The sequence below is a fragment of the Plodia interpunctella genome, chromosome 8 (genome assembly GCF_027563975.2).
Source record: "Plodia interpunctella isolate USDA-ARS_2022_Savannah chromosome 8, ilPloInte3.2, whole genome shotgun sequence".
NCBI classification, from domain to species: Eukaryota; Metazoa; Arthropoda; class Insecta; order Lepidoptera; family Pyralidae; genus Plodia; species Plodia interpunctella.
Window position 1 is genome coordinate 2,753,185 of NC_071301.1, and position 21,975 is coordinate 2,775,159.

General features: G+C 34.4%; 1 protein-coding gene across 3 annotated transcripts in view; it reads left to right on the forward strand.

The window, feature by feature from the left end:
• LOC128671949 (NEDD4-binding protein 3-A-like) overlaps nt 1-21,975 on the forward strand; it is a 70,772-nt gene that overhangs the window by 38,880 nt on the left and 9,917 nt on the right. For all 3 annotated transcript variants that reach the window (XM_053748799.1, XM_064436101.1, XM_053748800.2), the window contains 2 exons: nt 18,448-18,574; nt 19,022-19,139. In XM_053748799.1, the coding sequence (XP_053604774.1) occupies nt 18,448-18,574; nt 19,022-19,139 (245 nt within the window). The remainder of the gene's footprint in view (nt 1-18,447; nt 18,575-19,021; nt 19,140-21,975) is intronic.

The following is a 21,975-nucleotide window of genomic DNA, read 5'->3' on the forward strand; positions in this document are numbered from 1 at the left end:
AATTAATGAATTCTGCACCATGAAGCAATCGGCTTACAGCGCCCACACCGAAACATCGTTAAATAATAATGTAATTAGGATGTTTCATTACATCTAATTGATAAATTGTTCAAAAACTGATATTGTCGAATGTATAAAAGCAAGCCCACACAATATTAACCCAATCAACAAAGTTATTAATTTGTCAGTCGTTTGATTGTGTATCGAATAACAATGACTGTATTCGCACCTTTTGATTTGATTGCTATTGATGAATTTGCTATATTTGATGAATAAATTGTTAAAAAATAATAAAATTATTAAAGATATAAATCTTAATTATGTTCTGAAATTTGAATGGATCTTCGCACTATTTTCGCCCACCAGGTAATATCCAGCTCCAAAAATAGGCGCAAGATTTTGTAGGCAGCCGGAATTGCCACTCGATCGACCCAACCATTTATTAAACCATCTCTCTTCCGGAGGCGTCACCCACAAATCACAGTTCTGTGCTAGTTATAATAGTGAAGCCGCAGTTTTTTATCTTAGAAATTTGAAGAGATTAACATAAATAGGCCCGGTTGGAGCGGATTGTCCAACGGTTTGAGGTCCACCGGTACGTGTTAGCGGGGCGACCGCGATCGGTTACCATTCGATTTATTTATGAGTGTCTCGAACAGTTTTTGCAAACCTTGATCTTGAGGCTGATGATTGTGTTTTGATAAATACAAATTAAAGTTACAAAGTAAGTTGACTTCAGGTACCATATTCGTTAACACTTTTGAAGAACTAATCTGTAAAATGTTTACGAAACCATACGAGTACTTATATAAAGTGATATTATAGAGACGATACAAATGTCCAAATGGAAATCGTCTTTATTGGATAGTCAAAGAAACTGGCGTCCATAATCAATTTGGTGACTTTGTACTTGACCTTGATGTTACGTATCGCGTCCAAAAATTTAACACGCTCCGTGTTGTAATCTAATACCACGTCGGTAGCCGCAAATTACAACATAGATACTATTATTAAGTGGTACCGTCATATCAGCTGTATCTCAAAGATGATTTGGATCAGCTTTTAATGATTACGATGAAACAATAATAATAGCCTATGATTTATAAGCACAAAGACTTTCTAATTGACCTTTTGGAAATATAAAGGTGTGTGGAAATAGTCCAAGGCCAGCTAGCAATGGCGGATTTCAGATCCGGTCGTCACGATTACTGCGCCAAGCCGAGCTTATACCTAAAACTTTAATAATTGTTACCTATAATTCTACTCCGATAAATTTGATAAAGAACAAGTATTCTGCAAACGATAATGCGGATTAATGTCAGTTAGTAATTTATGACCCCTTTTGTCTCGATCTAGTGGCGCCAATATTGCTATTTATTGTTAACAGTCTCTTTATATTTGCAGCTATATCTGTTTTCTTACAATTCATGACTCCATTAAAGTCAAAGAGTGAAACTTAATATTACGTTAACATAGAATAGCGTTTATACTCAGTCGCTGCAAAGTAGGGTAGCCGGAGATACTTTTAAATATGCATCTTTCCATTCGATTGTTGGTTTTTGTAAAAGTCGAAATGTAACTTCTTTGGGTAAACCCGAATCGATTTCTTTTCGAAGATTTAGCATTTCCGACATGGATGGCTCAGCTTTTTCTTTTTCCACTTAATTAAATTCAATTTATATTCTTATTATATTTACAAACACATACTTAGATAAAAAAACAGGGAGGAAATACAAAACATCATCAATGTTTTTATGCTTATTCTATCACTAGAGCCTTAGCAAAAGGCTATTTTACCTAGTTTTTAATGTCTAATTTCTGTGCAAATCTTCAACACTGCATTTCCTCGATCGTTCGTGTGGATCCCATTCCACCGCCACGGTCACGAGTGCCGGCCGTTCACCGTAACTAAGTTCGATTTTATGGAACTGCACACTGTGGGATCTACCTAGTTTGTTTCACATCTATTGATGTGGCAGAGAAGCGCTATTTTGTAGCCATTTGACATAAGCCTCAAGAGATTCTAAATTTTTTTCTGTCATTCAAAAATACTCAATCGTAAGAAATTTTCATCTGTTCCTTAGTTAAGTATACTTTTTGTGTACGTAAGAGCAGAAAATAAGTATTGATATTATGGAATTGTACAATGAGGGATCAAATACAGTTGTCTCTTTTGTCGAGTACTTCAATGTTATGCTTACAAGGTCAGCTTCTTCTTCTTAACAGTTAACTTCACCTAAGTTGTAACTCAGTTGGCCGTTTCATGTATGCGATATTTATATACACATCTTTCTTCTCCATTTATGGTTATGGCGTCATTACTTCTTTGGAACATCATGGTGTAAAGGTTATGCTTATCCGTAATCTCGGGTCTTGTCTTAAATTCGTAGCTTGGGCAAATATTGTATTTTTTTCATTTTCAAAGTCTGATCGTCTCCAATTGTGTTGTTTGATGGCAATAAAACTCTTAACCTTTTCCTCGTTGTGTACTTTTTATTTTTCTGTCGAATATTTTTCGCAATTCGTTTGTAAATGTGGATAAGGTACCGCTACAGATATACATGCAAATAACTGAAAGTGGTGTGACCCACAAACGACAGGCTGACAGGCGCAGGCGCACATGTACCGCGAATCGAGATAACCCATACATGCTACATACACATAATGTTGTATTAATCGACCTCATTGTAGATATTAACTATAAACAGCTAAGCTATGCACATAATAGAGGTATTAAAAAAAATATTCAATATTATCAAAAAATGTTTGTTTATAAAACCCACGACTTAAATATTTTCCGAAAATGCTCCAATACAATGTAACCAAACCTAGACAGACCCTCTTACATATGCCTGATTATTAAAAAATGTTGGTTTCCTGCTTAAAATGTCTTTATAAAGATGATAATGGGATAGGTTATTCCCATGTTTATAAAGAGGACCACCACAAAATTTCTACCGGATTTATACTTAGCTGGGATCAGAAGAAAGCTATGCCTATTAATAATGTTGTTAGCTAAGCGATTATCATTGCAATATCGAAGTACAGGCTTCACTAGAACCCATACATACACATTACTCCAGAGATCACAGTGAGACAATGTCGGTATAAAGAAACATATCGAAAGTATAGAAGTATTTATAAATCTTAAATTAATTAAGCAGCCAATCGCCGAAAAAAATTTTTTTTTCTACCTCTCATTATATCTAACCATAGTAGAGTTTTTAAAAATTCAACTTTATTTACCCTTATCTGTTACAAGTGACACGATATAGCATTGTACATAATATAATTATAAATGACATAATATATTATGTCATTTATAATTATATTATGTACAAATTGTACATAATGTACGTATGTATGTATGTACATTTATAAATGAACATAATATAAATGACCATTAAATAATACCATCTCTTAAGTTTATAATACTTTACGCCATTGTGTATCATTCAAGCACACATTGTCTCATCACATTGAATCATTTGAATTTAACTTATTTCTATACACTCACTGCTCTGTGGTGTCGCCTGTATCTTGTTCAACGCATCTGGGACCACCTCGTAGCACATTAGCATATCTTGCAGGCAACCTGTTGCTCTTACCCGACTTGTATCTATGTTAATTGACCGTTAGGAGTCCTTCTTTTCCCTGGCTATGTCTTATTTGTTGTGTGCAAATGCTACACGTGCTATTGTTCCAAATTTAGACAGGGTGACTGTTACGAGTTTTTTTTACATTCATAATTAATATCATCTCAGCCTTTTTCTTTGTCTAATTCATGTGGTGGACATGAATTTTTGTCAATTCTATGTCTATCTCGCCATTTTGTCTTTGTTACATATTTTATTTATTCATCAAAATGTATTTTTATTAAGTAACTGTAGCAAAATCTAGACCATTTTGTAAAAAAACAGACATCAATTTACACTGAAAAAGATCTTTCGTTCCCACTCTGTCGTAGTCATATCTCATTTGTATCTAAACTGGCTACTAAGTCGTGTTCCGCTTAGGCCGAACTCTCTCACGCCCGTTATTTCAATCGTCTTTATCTGTTCTAAATAATGGCTTTATTTATATTCCTAGTTAGAGACCGAATGACCGATTGGTTTCTTATGGTAATGCCCTCATCAGCATACTCTACGCAAATAATACAATGTTACATAAACCAATAATTATTACATGCAAATCAATGTCTGTATAAGAAATGTTTCAGCGGTCACGACCCTCAGCACCGGAATGTCGACTCAACTAATGAAATTACCGAGTTAAAATGTTTACGTATTACAAAAACAAAGACAATTTCCCAAAGTCGTAGATCATTTAAAACTGTGGTTTGTTTAATGTAGCATTCAGTTTGCATCCGAATCATCTTAAAATACTTTAAATAATAATAATTTATCTGTTTCTGTTTCATTTTTTTATATTTAGTTGTTACCATGATTTTATAATTTACTTAATTATAAACAATTCGTTGAAAAGGAATCTTAGTAATAATAATCGGTCAGTTTTATTTAAATAGTTATACATATTTTAATTTTGTTATTTAATCAATTGTCACTAAATTGATGAATTTATACTGTCTCTTGGGAGTTTCTAATGTTAAAACTCATGTTACTTATTAATAATATAAACTAAACTCATAGTAATGGGCCATATTTTTGCAACATTCTAGATTCTACATGACTGTAAAGTTGAGTTGTAGAATTTAACGCCACATTACGCTATCGGACGTTATATGGCAGGGATGGGTGTGCGTGTAGTGTGTGCGACGTGGGAATTACTATGGTTGTCTGGCAGTCGCTGACGGGTTGGATTTCCTTGCGTCGCCTACGCATTGCAAGACATATACCTATATAAGAGCCAATTACATAGATAAAGTTAGCCCCGTACATAAGTAAACGAGACTTGTGGTATGGGATACTAACTATTTAATATATATTATAAGTTACCTATACTTCTCACTCTCTCATCTGAGCGTTTACACAATTTCTTCCGCCGCTGAGCACGGAGTCAGCTTTCCTGTTGTTTTCATTTCGCACGGTCCGGTTGTCGGCATCAGGTTTATCCGGGGCCGGAAATGTAGAGGTTACCTGCAGACCAATCCAACCCTTCAATCAATTTTGGTCTTCTGGTAACCTCTCTAAACCTGTAAGTACAGCTCACCTTAAAATATAGGAAATAACCGTGCAATCAGCTTATGAAGCCATAGACTGGCCGTACGCTTAACTATTGAGCAAACTGTTACATCGAACCCAAAATGGACATAACTTTAGATTAAGTACTAGTGTAATCAGACCACACGCACGTTATAGATCTTCATAATCTTTTACCTTTCTTCTTTTTCTCTTTTTATCTCTTTTTTATCCTTCCACTATACATGTTTGATACTTTCTTAAATTCTTAAAAAAGAAATATTTAGATATTTAGTTTTATGGTCGTTTTCATCTATTTTGTTACGTATAAATATTTATCTATCATAATAACTTAAAATCAAATATGTTTTTTGCAGGTAAGTATATACACAACGAGCAACTAAACTAATTTTAGACACTATAGCGATTTCGTATTTTCCCGGTAAGTGCGCTTTTCTTTCCTGAGGATGGATTTCCTAAATCTAATACCTACCCGAGGGCCAAGTAAGGGTTTACGTTGCACTTCTCACTATAGAGTCGATTCGAAGTGAGACGCAGATGATAACCAATCACATTGCTATGTAGTTATCGTTGCGTCAAAATGGCGCACGGTAATTGGTACCTATCTAGCTGCGTCTCACTGCGGATCGATTCGATGGCGAGATATCCATAGCAAAGTCGCACTACGCACACTGTTGTTCAATCGATATTATTCCATAGAAATAGTAGGTACCTTCCTGATTAGGTAGGTACCTACTATTTCCATATATTACTCCGAATATTATATATTACTCCGAATTCGGAGTTCCTAGAAGGAGTACTTAGAAGTACTAATTCCATGTTTTATTCATACAAAAACGACATGACAAATTGTGCTATGTAGGTAGGTAATAGGTATTGTCTCTGCTAGTATACGTTGTCTACACGGTCCCTAAAATTAATAATATCACAGTTTGGTCCTTCTAGCATTTTATAAAACAGAACAAGCATTCCAACAAGCTTGTGTCGCGGATCAAATGGACACAAACACAGAAACGTATACAACCTTGAACCACAGGCAATTTGTGGAAACAGGAACAAAATATTTGTCTGCGCTGGGAATCGAACCCGTTACGACTTCTATGCTCTCCGTAGCATAGAAGTCGTAACGCCTGTCCAATAAAAACAAACTTACTACTGATTGAGCTATTGTTCCACTTTACATACTATATTAATATAGTCTTTCTCTTTCTGATCAACATCCACTCTCGCTTTCTCCGCGTAATTAAAATTCCGGGCAGGTGTCTGTCATCAGTATTTATAAACACGTGCTGACAATCAATATAAAAACGTGTGACGATTTCATTAAAATTGACAACTTATCAATTAAAATCACGGACATGTTCGAAAATTGTTTGTTTCGTTTATAGTGCTGGAGTTTAAAAATTTACTTAAGTATAACTTTAAATTTAATTAAAGAATGTTCGTATGTACTTTCATCTTTAACAGAAATATTTATATCCTGCTATGTTATTTTGTTCGCGAGATGTCGTGGAGCTTAATTTTAGGGTTCAGTGATTTCAAATGAAAAATTGAATTCTTTACTTATTTGGTTCTACAATTCTTTCAATTTCACTAACGATGTTCTCTTTGTGGTTCCTCGTAAATAAAATGACTTTACTGACAAAAATCAAAGGCAAGGAAATGATCAGAGAATTCCCGATTACCACTAGTCAGTACAGTCACATCAATTTACCCAAATTCAGAGCAAATTCGCCGCTATCACCGCTATACAAGGGTTCGTGTGGAATAACATGACCTGCAGTCTACTGTACTACAATTACGACTCACAACTTTATGGAAACTAAAAGTCTGTGATGTTTAATATTAATTGGCCTTTGTCCCGAGCTTTCGTAATGCAACCCATTGTACTTTGCGCATCCCACACATGTTATAGTAACTATAGTGTGAAATCACTAAAGGCTGGTGCACATCTCGTAATGCGTAAGCACCTTGTGGTGGTGGTTATATGGAAATGGACAACCGGATGAAATTTTCATTATATGCTTATTTGAAGAATCTCTTAATAATAGAATCATCAGTTAAAGCAACCACATCAATAACTAAAATGATTTCCTAGATGTAGTCAAAAGCAATTGGTTCTTCTTTCATGGGCGATATTTGGACTCGAAGGCTCGCACACACATTTCAGACTGCCGCAATTATAGTATACATACATTCACAATACATTTTGTAAAGAGCAAGAAGATGCATGCATAACCATGAGGTTATGCATTATATATGAATATAACATAACCTCAACATGATAATACCTAAATAAAGTCTTAAGTAAAGTAAGAAAATTTCACAAAACATGATGCTACGAAACATTTCGTCGTCTCAGCAAAACAATACAATCATATCGCCATGCCAATTTGCATTCATGGATTCGATTCGTGCAGTTCAGTTTCAAAACACATGCGCCTAATGCTGTCATTGTCTCCGGGATCGGCTTGCACTCGTAAGCATATGATAGTCTAATAAACACCCACTGCAAAACAATAAGGTGTTGTGCAAATTTTGCAATAGAACATTGAAATCTTGAAGTTACAATGTCTAATCTTGTAAACTGTGGGTGTAATTGGCAATATATGACAATATCAATAGTACTCGTATTTTGTTCTAATAGGCTACGTTTCACCAATACCCAATATTTTGAAAAGCACACACAAAACTAAACGACAACAAAGATTTTTCATTCTATAAATGATTTTTTATGAAAAATCTTTTCCCATTTGTCTTGTGATACATGACGATGATACTATATATGTAAACGCCTCAAAACAACACGGCATGCATTGTGCATAACTGTTCTTTCATCTTCAAATGACTGATGGATCAGACAGTTGATCGTCCAGTGTAGAGCTTACGGCTCTACAAAACTTGGGAAGTATTTTACATTTTGAAACTTTATTTCTTCAGTTATAATGCAATTATATCAAGATTCACTTTTGGTCTCGACACTACAATGCATAGTTAAGCAATGTTATTGATGAGGGCTCGGTTAGTTACAATAAATTTGTTACTTAAACAATAAATTTGTTGATATGTGTGCTCTCTATCATACAATAAAGGATAATTATTGGCTATAAATTGTTCTGTAGTCCGTGCTCTAAAGTGTTCGTAAAAGCCTCAACAATTAATTGTTTTGCAATCATTAATTTTATTGCTCAATGGTTTGAGTATAACTTTAATTTGTCCAATTTTGGAGTTTTGCAAATATTTTTTTTAACTTCATAATAATTTTACAACTTCTAAATTACTAATTACAGATATTTTTGTGAATGAAATAAAACTACTGTTTTACTTCTTCATCATTCATAAAAATCATTGGTGAAAAAACAAATAACAAGGATTCACAGTATCCTTCCGAACTATTTTTGTAATGACTTCACTACTTTTAATATGAATTAAAGTTACTCATACCACCAATCTTTCTACTACAACTTCCAAGACTGATATAATTGACGCATTAGATCGAAAGGACAACAAAAGATGTGTCAAATTAAAATAAATTGATGTTATTAAATGTTTTGGAGCGACGATGGTCCGAGCATCGTCGTGAGGCAGTATAATCTGATTGCCGGAGTTCTCGTCACGAGGCGGCACATTTATGCCAAGGTCCTCTATTTCACTAATATGCGCTATTCATAGCTATAATGCCTTCGGCCAGTCCAAAATATTCACTGCGCCGCCAAAAACCTTTGTTTACTGAGATCATGTTTAATTTTACAGCGCATAACTTGGATTATTTGTCCCTAAATGAAAAATGGTCACTTTTTGTTGTGTTGAACTTAGGTAAATAAGTGTCAAATAATATAGACTTGGAAACATATGAATAATTTGTAACCTTCCTTTACCAGTTGCCAGGGGACCAATGGATGTCAATATGACCAAGTAGAAATCTTATCATATACAATCTTTTGAAGAACTTACAAATGAAACTTTCCAAACGTAGCCCATATCGGACAATAGGGCACGACATCATTTTGTATCGATACTATAAATCTCATTCGATAATCGTGTACGCATCTTGATTCTCGGGCTCTCTGGCGATTCGGCAACTTTCTATAGCCTACAAAAACTTGATATACAAGTGTTTAACTGGTTCCTTGTCCATCTATCGATTGTTATTATCAAGCTTATGTATGTACTTATGAACTTGGATTGTATTTGTTACGTGTTGGTCGATGGTTATCAGATCCATGTAGATCACGCCAGGATTCGATCGGGCGATAGAAGATTGCAATATAATAGACAGCATCAAGCAATCTCATTGTATCATTATAAAGTTACTTTGATAATTTATGTAAGTAATGCTTCTTTATTTCTACTCCCTACTACCTACTATGATCACGAAATAATAGATTATTAACTTTACTATGTTTTCATCACAGCTAGATAAGTGATATGATGTTTTATAATCAAATTATTGAATTCAAGAGCTTATACGGCGGCGGTGTGCCTTTATCTTGTCTGTTAATATTGATTATATCTACATGTTTATGTATATTAACTCATATTTCAATCGCCATTTCACGATTGCTATCTTATAGCTTGTTATCATCTATCTAAGCTCATAGAAAGCAATGTCTATCGCCATTTGAATCAGTGTCGTGCATTTTACTCTCGATGTTGGTCATATCGTGAATTCGTTCGGGAAATGTGTTTTTTTTTTGCCACTCACTCATTGAAGATTGATTGCTTCGCGCGAAGTTTTTGTGCGGATTTTTATGTGAAAGTTACGTCGTGTCAAAAACCGGATGTCGCATTTTTAATTGAAGTTGCATCTGAAATATTAATAAACGCTTTTAGTTTATTTGGGTGTAAACATTTGTATTTTTCTCTTCTAGTAGTTACCTGAGCTTACCCGGACTTCCTCCCTTATTTCTTTAGAAAATGAAGGCTAACGACGACGTCGTCGACGTGATTTCTCAAAGTTCTCTAAGAACCTGGAAACTTTTCCTCAAACGTCACTCGTTTCTTAAACAAAATGTAAATACTCAAGTAAAAGCAATAAATTTATTTTAAAATATGTATGGAAATAATTTCATATTTTTGAATAAAATACACACTTCCTATAACTTTTTCACAACGACGCAATAAGCCCAATACAATTAAAGTGCAATACAAAAAACGTTTGCAACAATCGGTATAGCTTCACAAAACACCCCAACAACATAATTGGTTAGTTTTGCTTGGGGTCGAGGGGCAGATGGGTCGTGGGTTCGACATACATCTGCTCGGCACGTGTGAAATTTGACCTGAACTGGTTTGGGTCTACACTTTTTATTCTTCTCTCGTAAATCTTATCCTATAAATAATTTAGAAAAATGTTTTGTATTCATTTATCACTTTTTAAAGTATTGTATTTATGCATGGCGTTTTTATGTGACATTATGCTATAATTGAATTAAGTTTTACAATCCCTCGAGCGATTTCTTTCAGTGGGACATCTGAATAGTTTAGTTAAATGTTACAGTTTGTTTAGGCCTTCAATATATTTTTTTCACTTTGCCTCATTATCTCTCTATCTATTCTTATCTATCCATCTCACTTTGTCCAGACTTCCTGGGTAGTCCTTTAGATCGTTTCTGCTGCCGCATCCACTTCGACCTGATGCAACTTTCCTGTGAGCATACTGGCCATTTCTCACGTTCCCGGCTATTCATCTGAGATGTCCTTGTACCGCGGTGGTAGATAGTAATCAACTAATTTATTGCAATGTTCGCGTTTGCTAACGCCGCTTGTTGGTGTATTCCGTATGCTTTGTGAATACTAATGTAAATTATAAGAACAGTATGTGTATTGTAGATAAAAGATGTTTCTAACAATTATAATAATCTAACCTTTAAATATTTTTGATATCACAGCACTACACAATAAGCTGTTCATACGTTTACAATGAGCAATCAGGTTTCTATTCTCGTATACAAGAACGACATGCAAGACAATTTTATAAGTCTACTATCACATTTTGTACATTTTTAAACTTTTCTTATATAGTCTAAAGACAGCACAACAACAGCACTTCTATCTTAATCGAACTTAATATAAGTTGAATCGGCCGAGTTGAATGTACCGAACACAGATACAGCTGTAAATCAAGATGAGATCCTGATAAAACTGGTGCCATTCATCAACATTCGCCTTCATTTCGGTAAGATGCTATATTTCTTCTTCAAAATTTGATCCACATACATACCGGTCCGATAGAAACTAGACAACTTAATCTAATATTTTATATTGACGATATGTTTAATACATCAGGTATTGTATTTTTTTTTAAATAATTAAACGCTTAATCGATTTAAAACGTTACAAACTTGCCTCATGACGAATTTGGAGTTTTTGGGGCAGTTGTTTCACTTTTCTAGGGATGTTCTTGCGAAACTTGAAATGACCAAGGGAAAGTAATTTATCATTTGTATCATTTTAACAATAGTTTTGTTAATTCTCTAAAAATACTACGATTCATTGTCTCAAGGTATGAAAACAAACAACAGTTTAAACATATTCGTTCAGAAAACAGCGTTTCATTTTTGAAATGACTATAATTTTCTAAATCCTACATTAAACCGTCCGGTTCATTTAATTTGACTTTAAATATGCATTTTACTTGAATATTCCCAGAACGGCAGGCACCCCTGCCACCAAAATAATTGCAGTCGAGAATGTCGAAATTATTCATAATTCTGCACACCCGGACAATCCAGAGCATGTGGTATGCCGGAACGAGCCTGAGATACTGCCAGAGGCGATTTCAAAATAATCCGTAACACCATCTATATTATCACCATCTCTTTCTAACCCTCAAAGCAGGAAAAAGAGATGCTATCTAAAATCCTGTAATTTTAAGTCGACACGTGGTCTAGAAGCGCGTGGGAGAACGCCTGAGGTTTCGCAAATATGTTATTTGTATTGGCCGTTAGTGACATGCAAATTTTTTGCAACTGGTTATAATGTAGGCGTGAATTGGTATGCCTTTAATATGATAGCAGTGATGTAAATAATGAATATGTATTATTATGTAGATTAGAGTATTATTGCTTAGCTAGATTGATTAGATCCATATCTACTATCATTCTGTCTCCTTGTAGTTACATATATGAAAGCCGAGCATATGGACCCTATATTAGAGCATATTACGGGTACAGTACTATTACGCAGAAATCAAAATTTTCAAAGAAACCCAAAATATTCTGTCATATAAAATGAAATTTATGGTATCAGTCAGTATCATCTTGAATATGAAATATTTTAAAGAATGAATTTTAAGTAATTATTTTAAAGTTTTAACAATTTCTACATTATAAAAACTAGGGTCGTAAACAACTGCTTTAATTTGAACTATGTTGAAGTTGTTTGAACATGCGCAACACACACTTTATGTTTTTAAATTTGACGTTTTGATTTTATTTGATGATATTCCTAATTTATTCTGACACATAAACGGTATTTACATTGATGACTTACCTATATTTTTACGGCAGTCGTGGGAAAGCCCAAAAAGCGCAAGCGACTTTAAAAGACGTAATGAAAACATCACAGATGAGCTATTTAAGACGACCAATACATTGTTTTTCATTCCGGATGTTGTTCAACCTACATCGCTCTGGGTGGTTCAGAGATTTATGACTTCAGAAGACATAGACGAAGATACCGGTTTGCTTATACTAATCGTAGAGTGAGAAAGATTTAGGCCCCATCATGTCTTCCGTTTCGTTCATACAAGAAAGAGATGATGAGACAAAATGTGACAGGACGGTTACATATTTTGTCCCTCATCTCGTGACCGGCCTCAAATCTGCCACTTTGTATGAGGTTAGCTGATTTGGGTGTTATATAGAAATCGTCTATCTCATTCAGTTACACTCGTTCATCGTCTATATAGTTTTTTTGCTCTTTGATACTAATGATGGTACAGTATTAAAGTTTATGGATTCTATTTCTTTAGAAACACATTTTTGAAGACAAGGAATCGGTGAAGTTTATTGCGCCGTTATTTGTGTATATCTACTCCGCTTTAACTTACCGCCATGCCATTTATTCTAACGACCTTGTGTGACAGTGTGCAGAATAACGTTTCACCTACAGTGTCACCTTACAGCAAGGTATCTTGTTGTTAAACATGTGCAGCCACTGGTCGCTCATATTTCAGCTTCTACTTCGATATCTTGTTTCCTGTATTTAATATCTCCGGCCTACATATTATCGGTACTAAATACGTATGAAACATTAGCTTGTGGTGTGATTGATCTTCTATTGTCTTGCTTCGAAATTATTTAGGTAAATTTATTAAAAATTATAATTTTATGTTATTATAGTATGAACTTATTTTGTAATAATTTTTTTATGAAAATGTTTACAAATTTACAAATGAATGAGCGGCTGAATGAGAACCAAATGAAGGCAAATTACGAGTAGCTAATTAGCATCAGGAATCAACTTGGTATCTGTAGCAAATTTAATATTTTAACCAGAAGCCATAATTTCTATACTTTTCCTACGTAGCTGTGTATAAATCCTAAATAGTAATAAATTAGTACAATGTCAATAAGCTCTAGTTATCTCATAATATAATTTAATTCCGCAACATTATAATACGCATAATGGCACTTATTCACACACCCTGTAATAAATTCTGTAATTGTATACTAGACGCGCCGCAAGCGCATCATTGCGGTCTCCAATCAAGCGATCGTCATGCGCGCGCGCCGGTAAAACGACAGGTATCGCGGTTTCTACATAAGTATATACAATTTTATGAATTTACTGCTTGTTCTAGAGTTGACGAGTTTATCTCTATATCCATTTATATATTTATAGTTTTATACCAAAAAAACTTTGTCTAATTTAAATTATCGCAAGAATTTAAAAGGCAGTAAGTTACATTGTAGAGGTACCTACATTGTACACATTTTAACAAATACATGTTTCATTAATTTAAACAAAAACAAACTTTATTTAATTGTGTAACATGGCGACAGAACATGGCAAAGATTTTCTATTTCACCACTGCCATTTAGGATCTCTAGTAAAAAAGTAAAAGTTCCAAATTTGAAATAGCGCTCTGCATCAATAATTATTATTTCACTCTAGTGCTGGCAGGTTAACAACAAATGGCTGCAGGTTCCGCTTGGTAACTGTTGACAAGATGACAGTCTATGATTGCTCTAAGTTAAAAGCTTTGAGCTGCTGTGAACAAAATGTATCCATGACATGTACCTTCCAACCACAAGAAAGTACGACGCTTAACTTGAAAAAAAAAGTATTTTTACAAGCTTTTATTTAATTGCCATATAACTATATCACATGTCCTTATGTGGAATCTTGCAACTAAATTTTGAAGCAGATATCTTCAACCGATTATGCATAAATATTGTGCACACCTTTAGTTTGGATGACAATGCATTATTATGATAAGCATGACTAGATGGTGCACCCAGGAACGGCCCCAGATGTGGCAACTCCTCAATGATTTACTGCATTACTGATAGGATTTTTTTGCCACACATTGATATGCAATAAGATCTCTCTGACAATAATAAAAGTAAGTAGTAAAGACAACAATATAAGTTTTGTACAAAACCATAATTTTTTATTATTTATTATTTTCTTATATTATTAACTGCCGTACCGTAACACAATAGCATTTTTTTTTCTAGCAGTCCCCATACTTACTTACTATGTATGAGACACCAAATTTATGTATTAAAAATCATGCATTTAAAAGAGTTAAAGTAAATTTCGAACCATCCTATGTGTACATCTCCATTTATCTGTCTTGAATGATAGGTGATGCAGTGTAGCATTCTGAAAAATAGACGATAAATTATTTATCGAAGAGAGAATTTCATACAATAATCCCCGCTACCGCTCATGAATTATATTCAGGCAAATATCATCTGGTCTCGAGGCCTAGTCGCGGATAACCCACAAACCGCGACAAAACACAACCTCACCTACATAATACATATGCTACATGCATTCAGTCTAATAACAGGAACCTTTTGGTTTGTTTCTCTAGGCGTTCCCGGAATTTCTATTATAATACAGTCTTGATGGATTACTATTTTTTATCGATTTCCCTTTTAAAACTAATTCTAAATTAAATCTTGTTTTAATGTTATCTTTACATGATTTGTTTTTTCACCTTACCTTTAAATTAACTTAAGAAGCCTTTAACAAGAGGCAATAATTTGCAACATTCGAAATTCAAAGTCAATTTCTTCGATTCATATTTATTGGAACAAAAGTTATTCTATACCACAGACCATTCAATAGAATTATATATTAGAATTCTATATTTTTTCACATCAAAACAAAATGTACCAACGAACAGTTATGTAGTTTAATGCTTTTTCAGAAAATTTAACCCACTGATATCAGATCCAAATTCGCCGAGTCCTGTTTTACCGTAACCGTTTCGTTTAAAACCGCATTTAACGCGTTAATAAAACACGAGCATTGCGTTAAACGTCTCGTGTTAGCATATCGCTTCGTCGTGGCATTACCACATATCCTATCACTGAACCAAAACACAGATTTTCCACTTAAGTAATGTTACTACTTAAAATAAATGTATGTATTATTAATATGATCTCCGATTATCTAGTCGTAGAATTAGAAGTACCTATGTTTGATAAATTAATTAACTTATTTATTTAAGCACCAACAGGTTACATGCTCACATTAACTTAAATATTCTAAATAGGTACTTATTACAACATATTATGTTAGATTTTATTTGTAAAACGTAACTGTTGTTAAATGCAATATGATTTAAGTTGAAATCATTTGTATGGTTCCTGCGGATAGGCCGATAATACAGAACAAAATTAGCACCTTCCGATAATTATGTTGCCAGCTCCACGAATAACGTAACACAAATTTAGAGTTCATATTAGTAATGATATCATTACTTCCTGGTTGGTGACAAATTCACAATTTATCGGAAAAAAAAAAGAAATTTTCGAACTAAAATTTACTCGTTCGAGAAAAAGTGAAATGGTAGCGGCCAATACCACAACCACCGTTTAGCGGTTTTGTACAAGTATTCTAGTTTTTGTCACCATGCTTCTCAAGCATGCATTCCTTGGCTCTGCCTGTTCAACGTCAGTGCTCATTAGATATTTTCTTTTTTAGGATCTGTCTGCGCTTGATTGATCTGTCGGCACTTGTTAGAAATGGGTATGCTGAATCTATTGTCATTCTCTTGGCCATAAGAATGACGTTTTCCTTCATTTTTCTCTTTGTTTGCATCATTTCGTCATCAGAACTGATGGAGAAATAAATAACGAGCAACGGCAGTTTATTTTTTTTTATTAAATATTGATTTTACCATATCGTACTAAGCTTATAAGTAGATCCATATAGTTTCGGAGAGGTCTCTAGATTACCTATTCGATCGAACATCAATGTGGAATACATTTTTTAGTCGTAAATTTGGTAAAAGAAAGGCGGCCCGATTGACGACCGGCGCAATAGTGGGGCCACCAATTTTTTATACATTTTATTTAATTTATTTATCTTATGATAACATAATTTTAATATAAAGTATAGGACGTAACCTTCGATATCATATTGCTTATACAATACAATAACTTGACGTAAAAAAATTGTGTCTCTCCGGAATACTGACGGCGGTCAAAACGTACCTAGTTTATAAAGCTGTGTGGTCCATTTGGTATGTGTGTGGTATAAGGGCAAAACAATGACATAAACACGTGTCCATTCAAGCATCAAGGCCACATGAACCTTAAGACCAAGACCAAGGGCCATTGTTTCATCAGGATTTCATTGTTTTTGCAGTGAGCACGGTATAACGGTCACACGTCGTGTATGGGACCGTAAGACCTTTCGGGAGTCGTGACATTTTGCGCCATTGCGTACCAAATGCCAAATCCGTGCGCATAAAGATAAATATATCTAAATGACGATCAACCTGCACTAACGAAGATAAGACTAAAGATAACACTAAAAAAAAGAACAAACAGAGGTTATGTAACGAAGGGAAATCCATTTTCCGGTCACATATTTTCTGTAGGTTCATCATCGCATACGGTACGCGCGTGTGTGATGTATTTAAACCCTGGTCATAGAATGAAACTTATGATGCTATTGTTACGAAACTCATCCCATTTCCCGTTGTATGACTTTCTTGAATGACTGGCAATAGTGGCAATGTCAAGAACAGTAAACTGTCAAAAAAGAACAAATACAACGATATTCACATCAATTTTGTATGACTGCAAACAAATTTTACTTTTTGTTTTACTGTGAATATTATACGAATACTTTACTACTAATACTGCAATAGGTAAAGAGAAATACATTAATTTATTTAATGATTATTTTATCATTAGTATTGGATGCTATTAATCCATCTACTCTGTTACTGTAATTATCTTTAATTGAATAACATTTATGAGAGTTAGAGAATAGCACCTACCTACTATTACTTACCACGGAGTTACCTTAGGTTACCATTCAAATACCAAATCAGACACGCACAGAAATGAGTTCGAGGGGGATATAATTAAAGATATATACACGTTATGTAGGCATGTTTGCATAGTCTTGAGAAATTCGTTATGCTCGATGATTAGATAAATTGCAATGGAGGCATGTTCATAGGGCACGAGTGAGCGAATTCTGTTTTTACACATAGCGATCTGGCAAGATACTGCAGGGGTGGATGGTTTTACCATTCATTTTATGTATACGCGAAGTGGAAAAGAAAATTTAGGAACATTCCGCTTTATTAACAAAAGTTTAGTTTTCTGATTAGGCTTGGAGTAGTTTTTCTTTGTATTGTCCCTCTCTCTCTCTCTTCAGTATTTGACAGTGAAAGAACGAGACAATACAAAGAATAATTATTCCAAGGCTAATCAGTGGATAACGTTTGTATTAATAAGGGCGTATATGTCTGAGGGAGAAGCCGGGAAAGCATTGGTCTGTATTAGTCATATAAATATTAGCTTCCACATCGAAGAAGTTCTACTTTTTATACAAATGTTGCTGTTGGGTATTGAGATTAATAACATCCGTGATGTTGCATGATATACATAACATATGTATCATACAATAATTTTATTTCAGATTAAAGTATAAATTTTACATGTATTTTTCAAATGCCGTCAAAATGGGATCACGGTTTTCCAATCAATAGAAGTGGTCTTGTCTTGCACAGACTAGGAAGGGGATAAGTTAGTGGTTGCAAAATTTTGTTTATTTTTTGATGACACTGAAATGTTTTTCTTTCCAGGGCAAATCAATAATCCGACCGATAGCCTTCAAGCCTCTCGGCGGGCGGCTGTCGGCCGGCGGCGAGCGGTATGGTTCTACTCCCGTGCTGGCCAGCAGGCCGCCATCTCATATGACCCTCTATGGCAGTAAGTATCATTCCAACCAAACAGTTGTGTACTACAGTTGTGTTATACCGGGTACACACTATCGCCGAACTCGAACAGATGCCGGGGCGAATGCATGAACATTGAGTAATTTGTGTTAAATCTTTTAATTAACGCAATGAAATACCAGTATAATGTGTACCGAATTCGCAAATTTTAGCAAACTGACTACGATAATGTATAGCCGGCAGGCTGGCATTGGATGGATCTCAGAGCATGCTGTCATCCGATATTGGTAGTTTTGGTAGGTGAAGGAAATCATCGTGAGAAACCCCGATATGGGTTGATGACATTATAGGTAATTACTACTCGATAAAAATCCAAGGCTCGACAGCACACTATCTTTTTGAGTTTCTTCTATGTTTTACTTACGTTTTATATCTCATCATAAAAAGTAAAATTATAATAATTAACAATTATATTTTGCAGGTTCGTCCGACGTCCGCGAAGCCCGCTGGTGTGGCTCCCCACAGCCCGCCTCGCTGTCCGCTCTCCCGCCCGCCGCCCTCTCCGCTCCTCTCCATCACAGACACCACTCCGCGCTCGTGTAAGTATTATATCGTCCACATTAGCCCATATTTTTATGTTTTTAGTTTACTTACTTTAAAAACTCACTATCTGGGTCATATTTTTACATAGATTGTTATAATTTCAACAAACATATATTATTTCACAGCTCATAAATTTATCATAATATTCACATTCTTAATATACTGTTCCGATTAAACCCGCGACTAAAATTAAAATTAATACGTTTCTTAAATTTACGCGGACACAAAACAAAAGCCGAGTCCTAGTATTTAGATTGTCGTCATTTATTTACATTATTAAATGTTCAAATACGGTATAATTAATCAGTTGATTAAATTCAGTGAATACAAACTGCGAGACGGTATCGTTCATTTACATGTCTAAGATAGAAATGTCTGTGACTGGACGGACCACAGAGACAGTGGTGTCTGTCAATTAAACTGTTTAATTAAAGTTATTAGCGATAACGAGGCCTCGCGTGTGTGGCTCTGCCTTAACTATTCTTGAATGAGCTCCTCAATGCCGATAAAATGCTGCATTTCGCATTCAAGTTATGTGGATTTATTGTGTGGAAATCTGTAATATACTATTATTGTGAAATTCTGGCCTTTATTATTGGTTGTATTTAGAAATAATTTGTGGTAGATGTTATTAAGATTCTTATTTCACTTTATTTTGTACAGCATTTGAAAAGCAGCAGGATACATTTGAGTATTTTTCAAGTTGAATACCTATACAGTGATAAAAGTTTACTACAATTTAGTCACAAAGATGCAAATGATCACCTAAGTGAATCGATACCAATATTACCTAACATAGGAAAAAATAATTTCATCTGTGTGATATAACCTAATGGTGAAATGAAGACACACGAATTTCGACTTTGTCCACCCCGGCACACAAGTGGAATAAACCTTATACAATTAGTATTTTATTCTATATTCTGTCACAAGTTGTTTAACATTCAAATAACGTTTTACAATATATACGTGTACGACATTTATCGCCATTTAAGTATGTATGATGAATCAGTTATGTACCCATGTCATGGTGCACATGTAATAAATAAGGAAACAAATAAAGCATCTTTACCATTATTTTCATTTCCAATTTATCTTGAACAAATGGACTGTACAACATCAAAGTAACAAATTGTAGAACTTAAATACCATCTTCAAACCTAAATAGCAACCAGTCAACGTGTCCTTAATATCCCGTATCAGTAGAAAGCGGCATATTATCGCCACGGCACGCGCGTACTGCTACTCTGCCACACGCGGCTTGTCACAGCAGAGGATCGCACGTGTGCAGCCGCCTTTATGTCAGGATGTGACAACTCTATGGGAGCCACAGTGTAAAAAGTTTTTAGTGCAGAAATTTTATAGTCTTTGTTATGTGTTTCTGGAGCGGGACATATGGATAGGTGAGTCATTGAGCTTGGATATTTTCGATTTAGACAATACTTATTTATTATTTGCTATTGTGAAATCTTTAATTCACGTCTTCAATGAAGTCGTCGATAGAACACTCAACTTATAATGTAATAGAAGGCACGGTAATATGATTCTGAATAAGTATATTAAATTATGTAGGTACCATAGTTATGTATTTACAGTCGTTAAGTTACCTAATGAAAACTTTAAGAATTACATAAAAACTACGTTCGCGATAAACAGTCTGAAATCAGGAAATGTAGATTTCCGCGCGCAATTTATAACCTCAATTTATTTTTACTACTTGAGTAATACTTTACTTTTATACAAAACAAAAATCATTCAGCGTGCAATGTAGAATGGGTAACGGAATGTTATACATTTGTGTATTGTTTATTCCATCTTCTAAATGATTCATACATTGCAAGAGCGTGACATGCCCAATTTGATAACATTTCATATTTTGTATATTTTCTTATTTAAATGCTGTTATATGAATCAACGTTTTTTTTTTTAAATCTCGTTGCGGAACTTCAGGGAAAACGCAAAAACCAATTCATCCTCATCCTTCCTTACATATTAAAAAACAAATGCCGCGTCTGTCTGTTCGCGATAAACTCAAATAGTACTGCACGGATTTTCATGTGGTTTTCACCAATAGATAGTTTGATTCCTCAGTAAGGTTTAGTTGTATAATTTATTATGTTTTTACCGGCGTCTAGTTTGCAATAAAGTAGATAAAAGCAATGTGCTATTTTATATAATGATACCTACTTCCTATAATTTTGTTCTACTAGACACAGATATATTGGCAAGAAGGTTATTCACATCAGCTTGTGAACCTAATTGATCAATCATGAAATGAAACTTGCTAATTTTGTCGTTTCCTTGTTGGTTTCGAGTTTCAAACGATAATATAACTAGGTAGGTACTTATAACAACGAATTGAAATCTGAGTAAAGAATGTTATTAAGTAGGTAATTATTTTTGTAAAGTCGCAAAGCCCTTTTGTTACTTACTCTTTGTAACATTATCCTTAACTATATTCCACCCATTAATTAGATTTGGTAATGATCGAATAATAAATCATTATTTTTATACGACTAATCAGGTAAACAGCGGCCTACCTGCTGGAAAGGGGTCACCGCAGCATAACCTAACATTTGTCGCATTTGATCATTTATACATAATATAAAACAAATCGCTTCCCGCTGTCTGTCCCTACATAAGCCACCGTTCAAACTACGCAACCAATTTTGATGCGGGATTTTATACTTAATAGATAATGATTCAAGAGAAAGGTTTATGTGTACATACACCCGTGCCGACACCGGGTCGCTAATACATAATTAATTAGTTGGAAAATCAAAAAAAGAAAATCGGACGTAAATAAATATATTTAAATAGGAACAAATCACA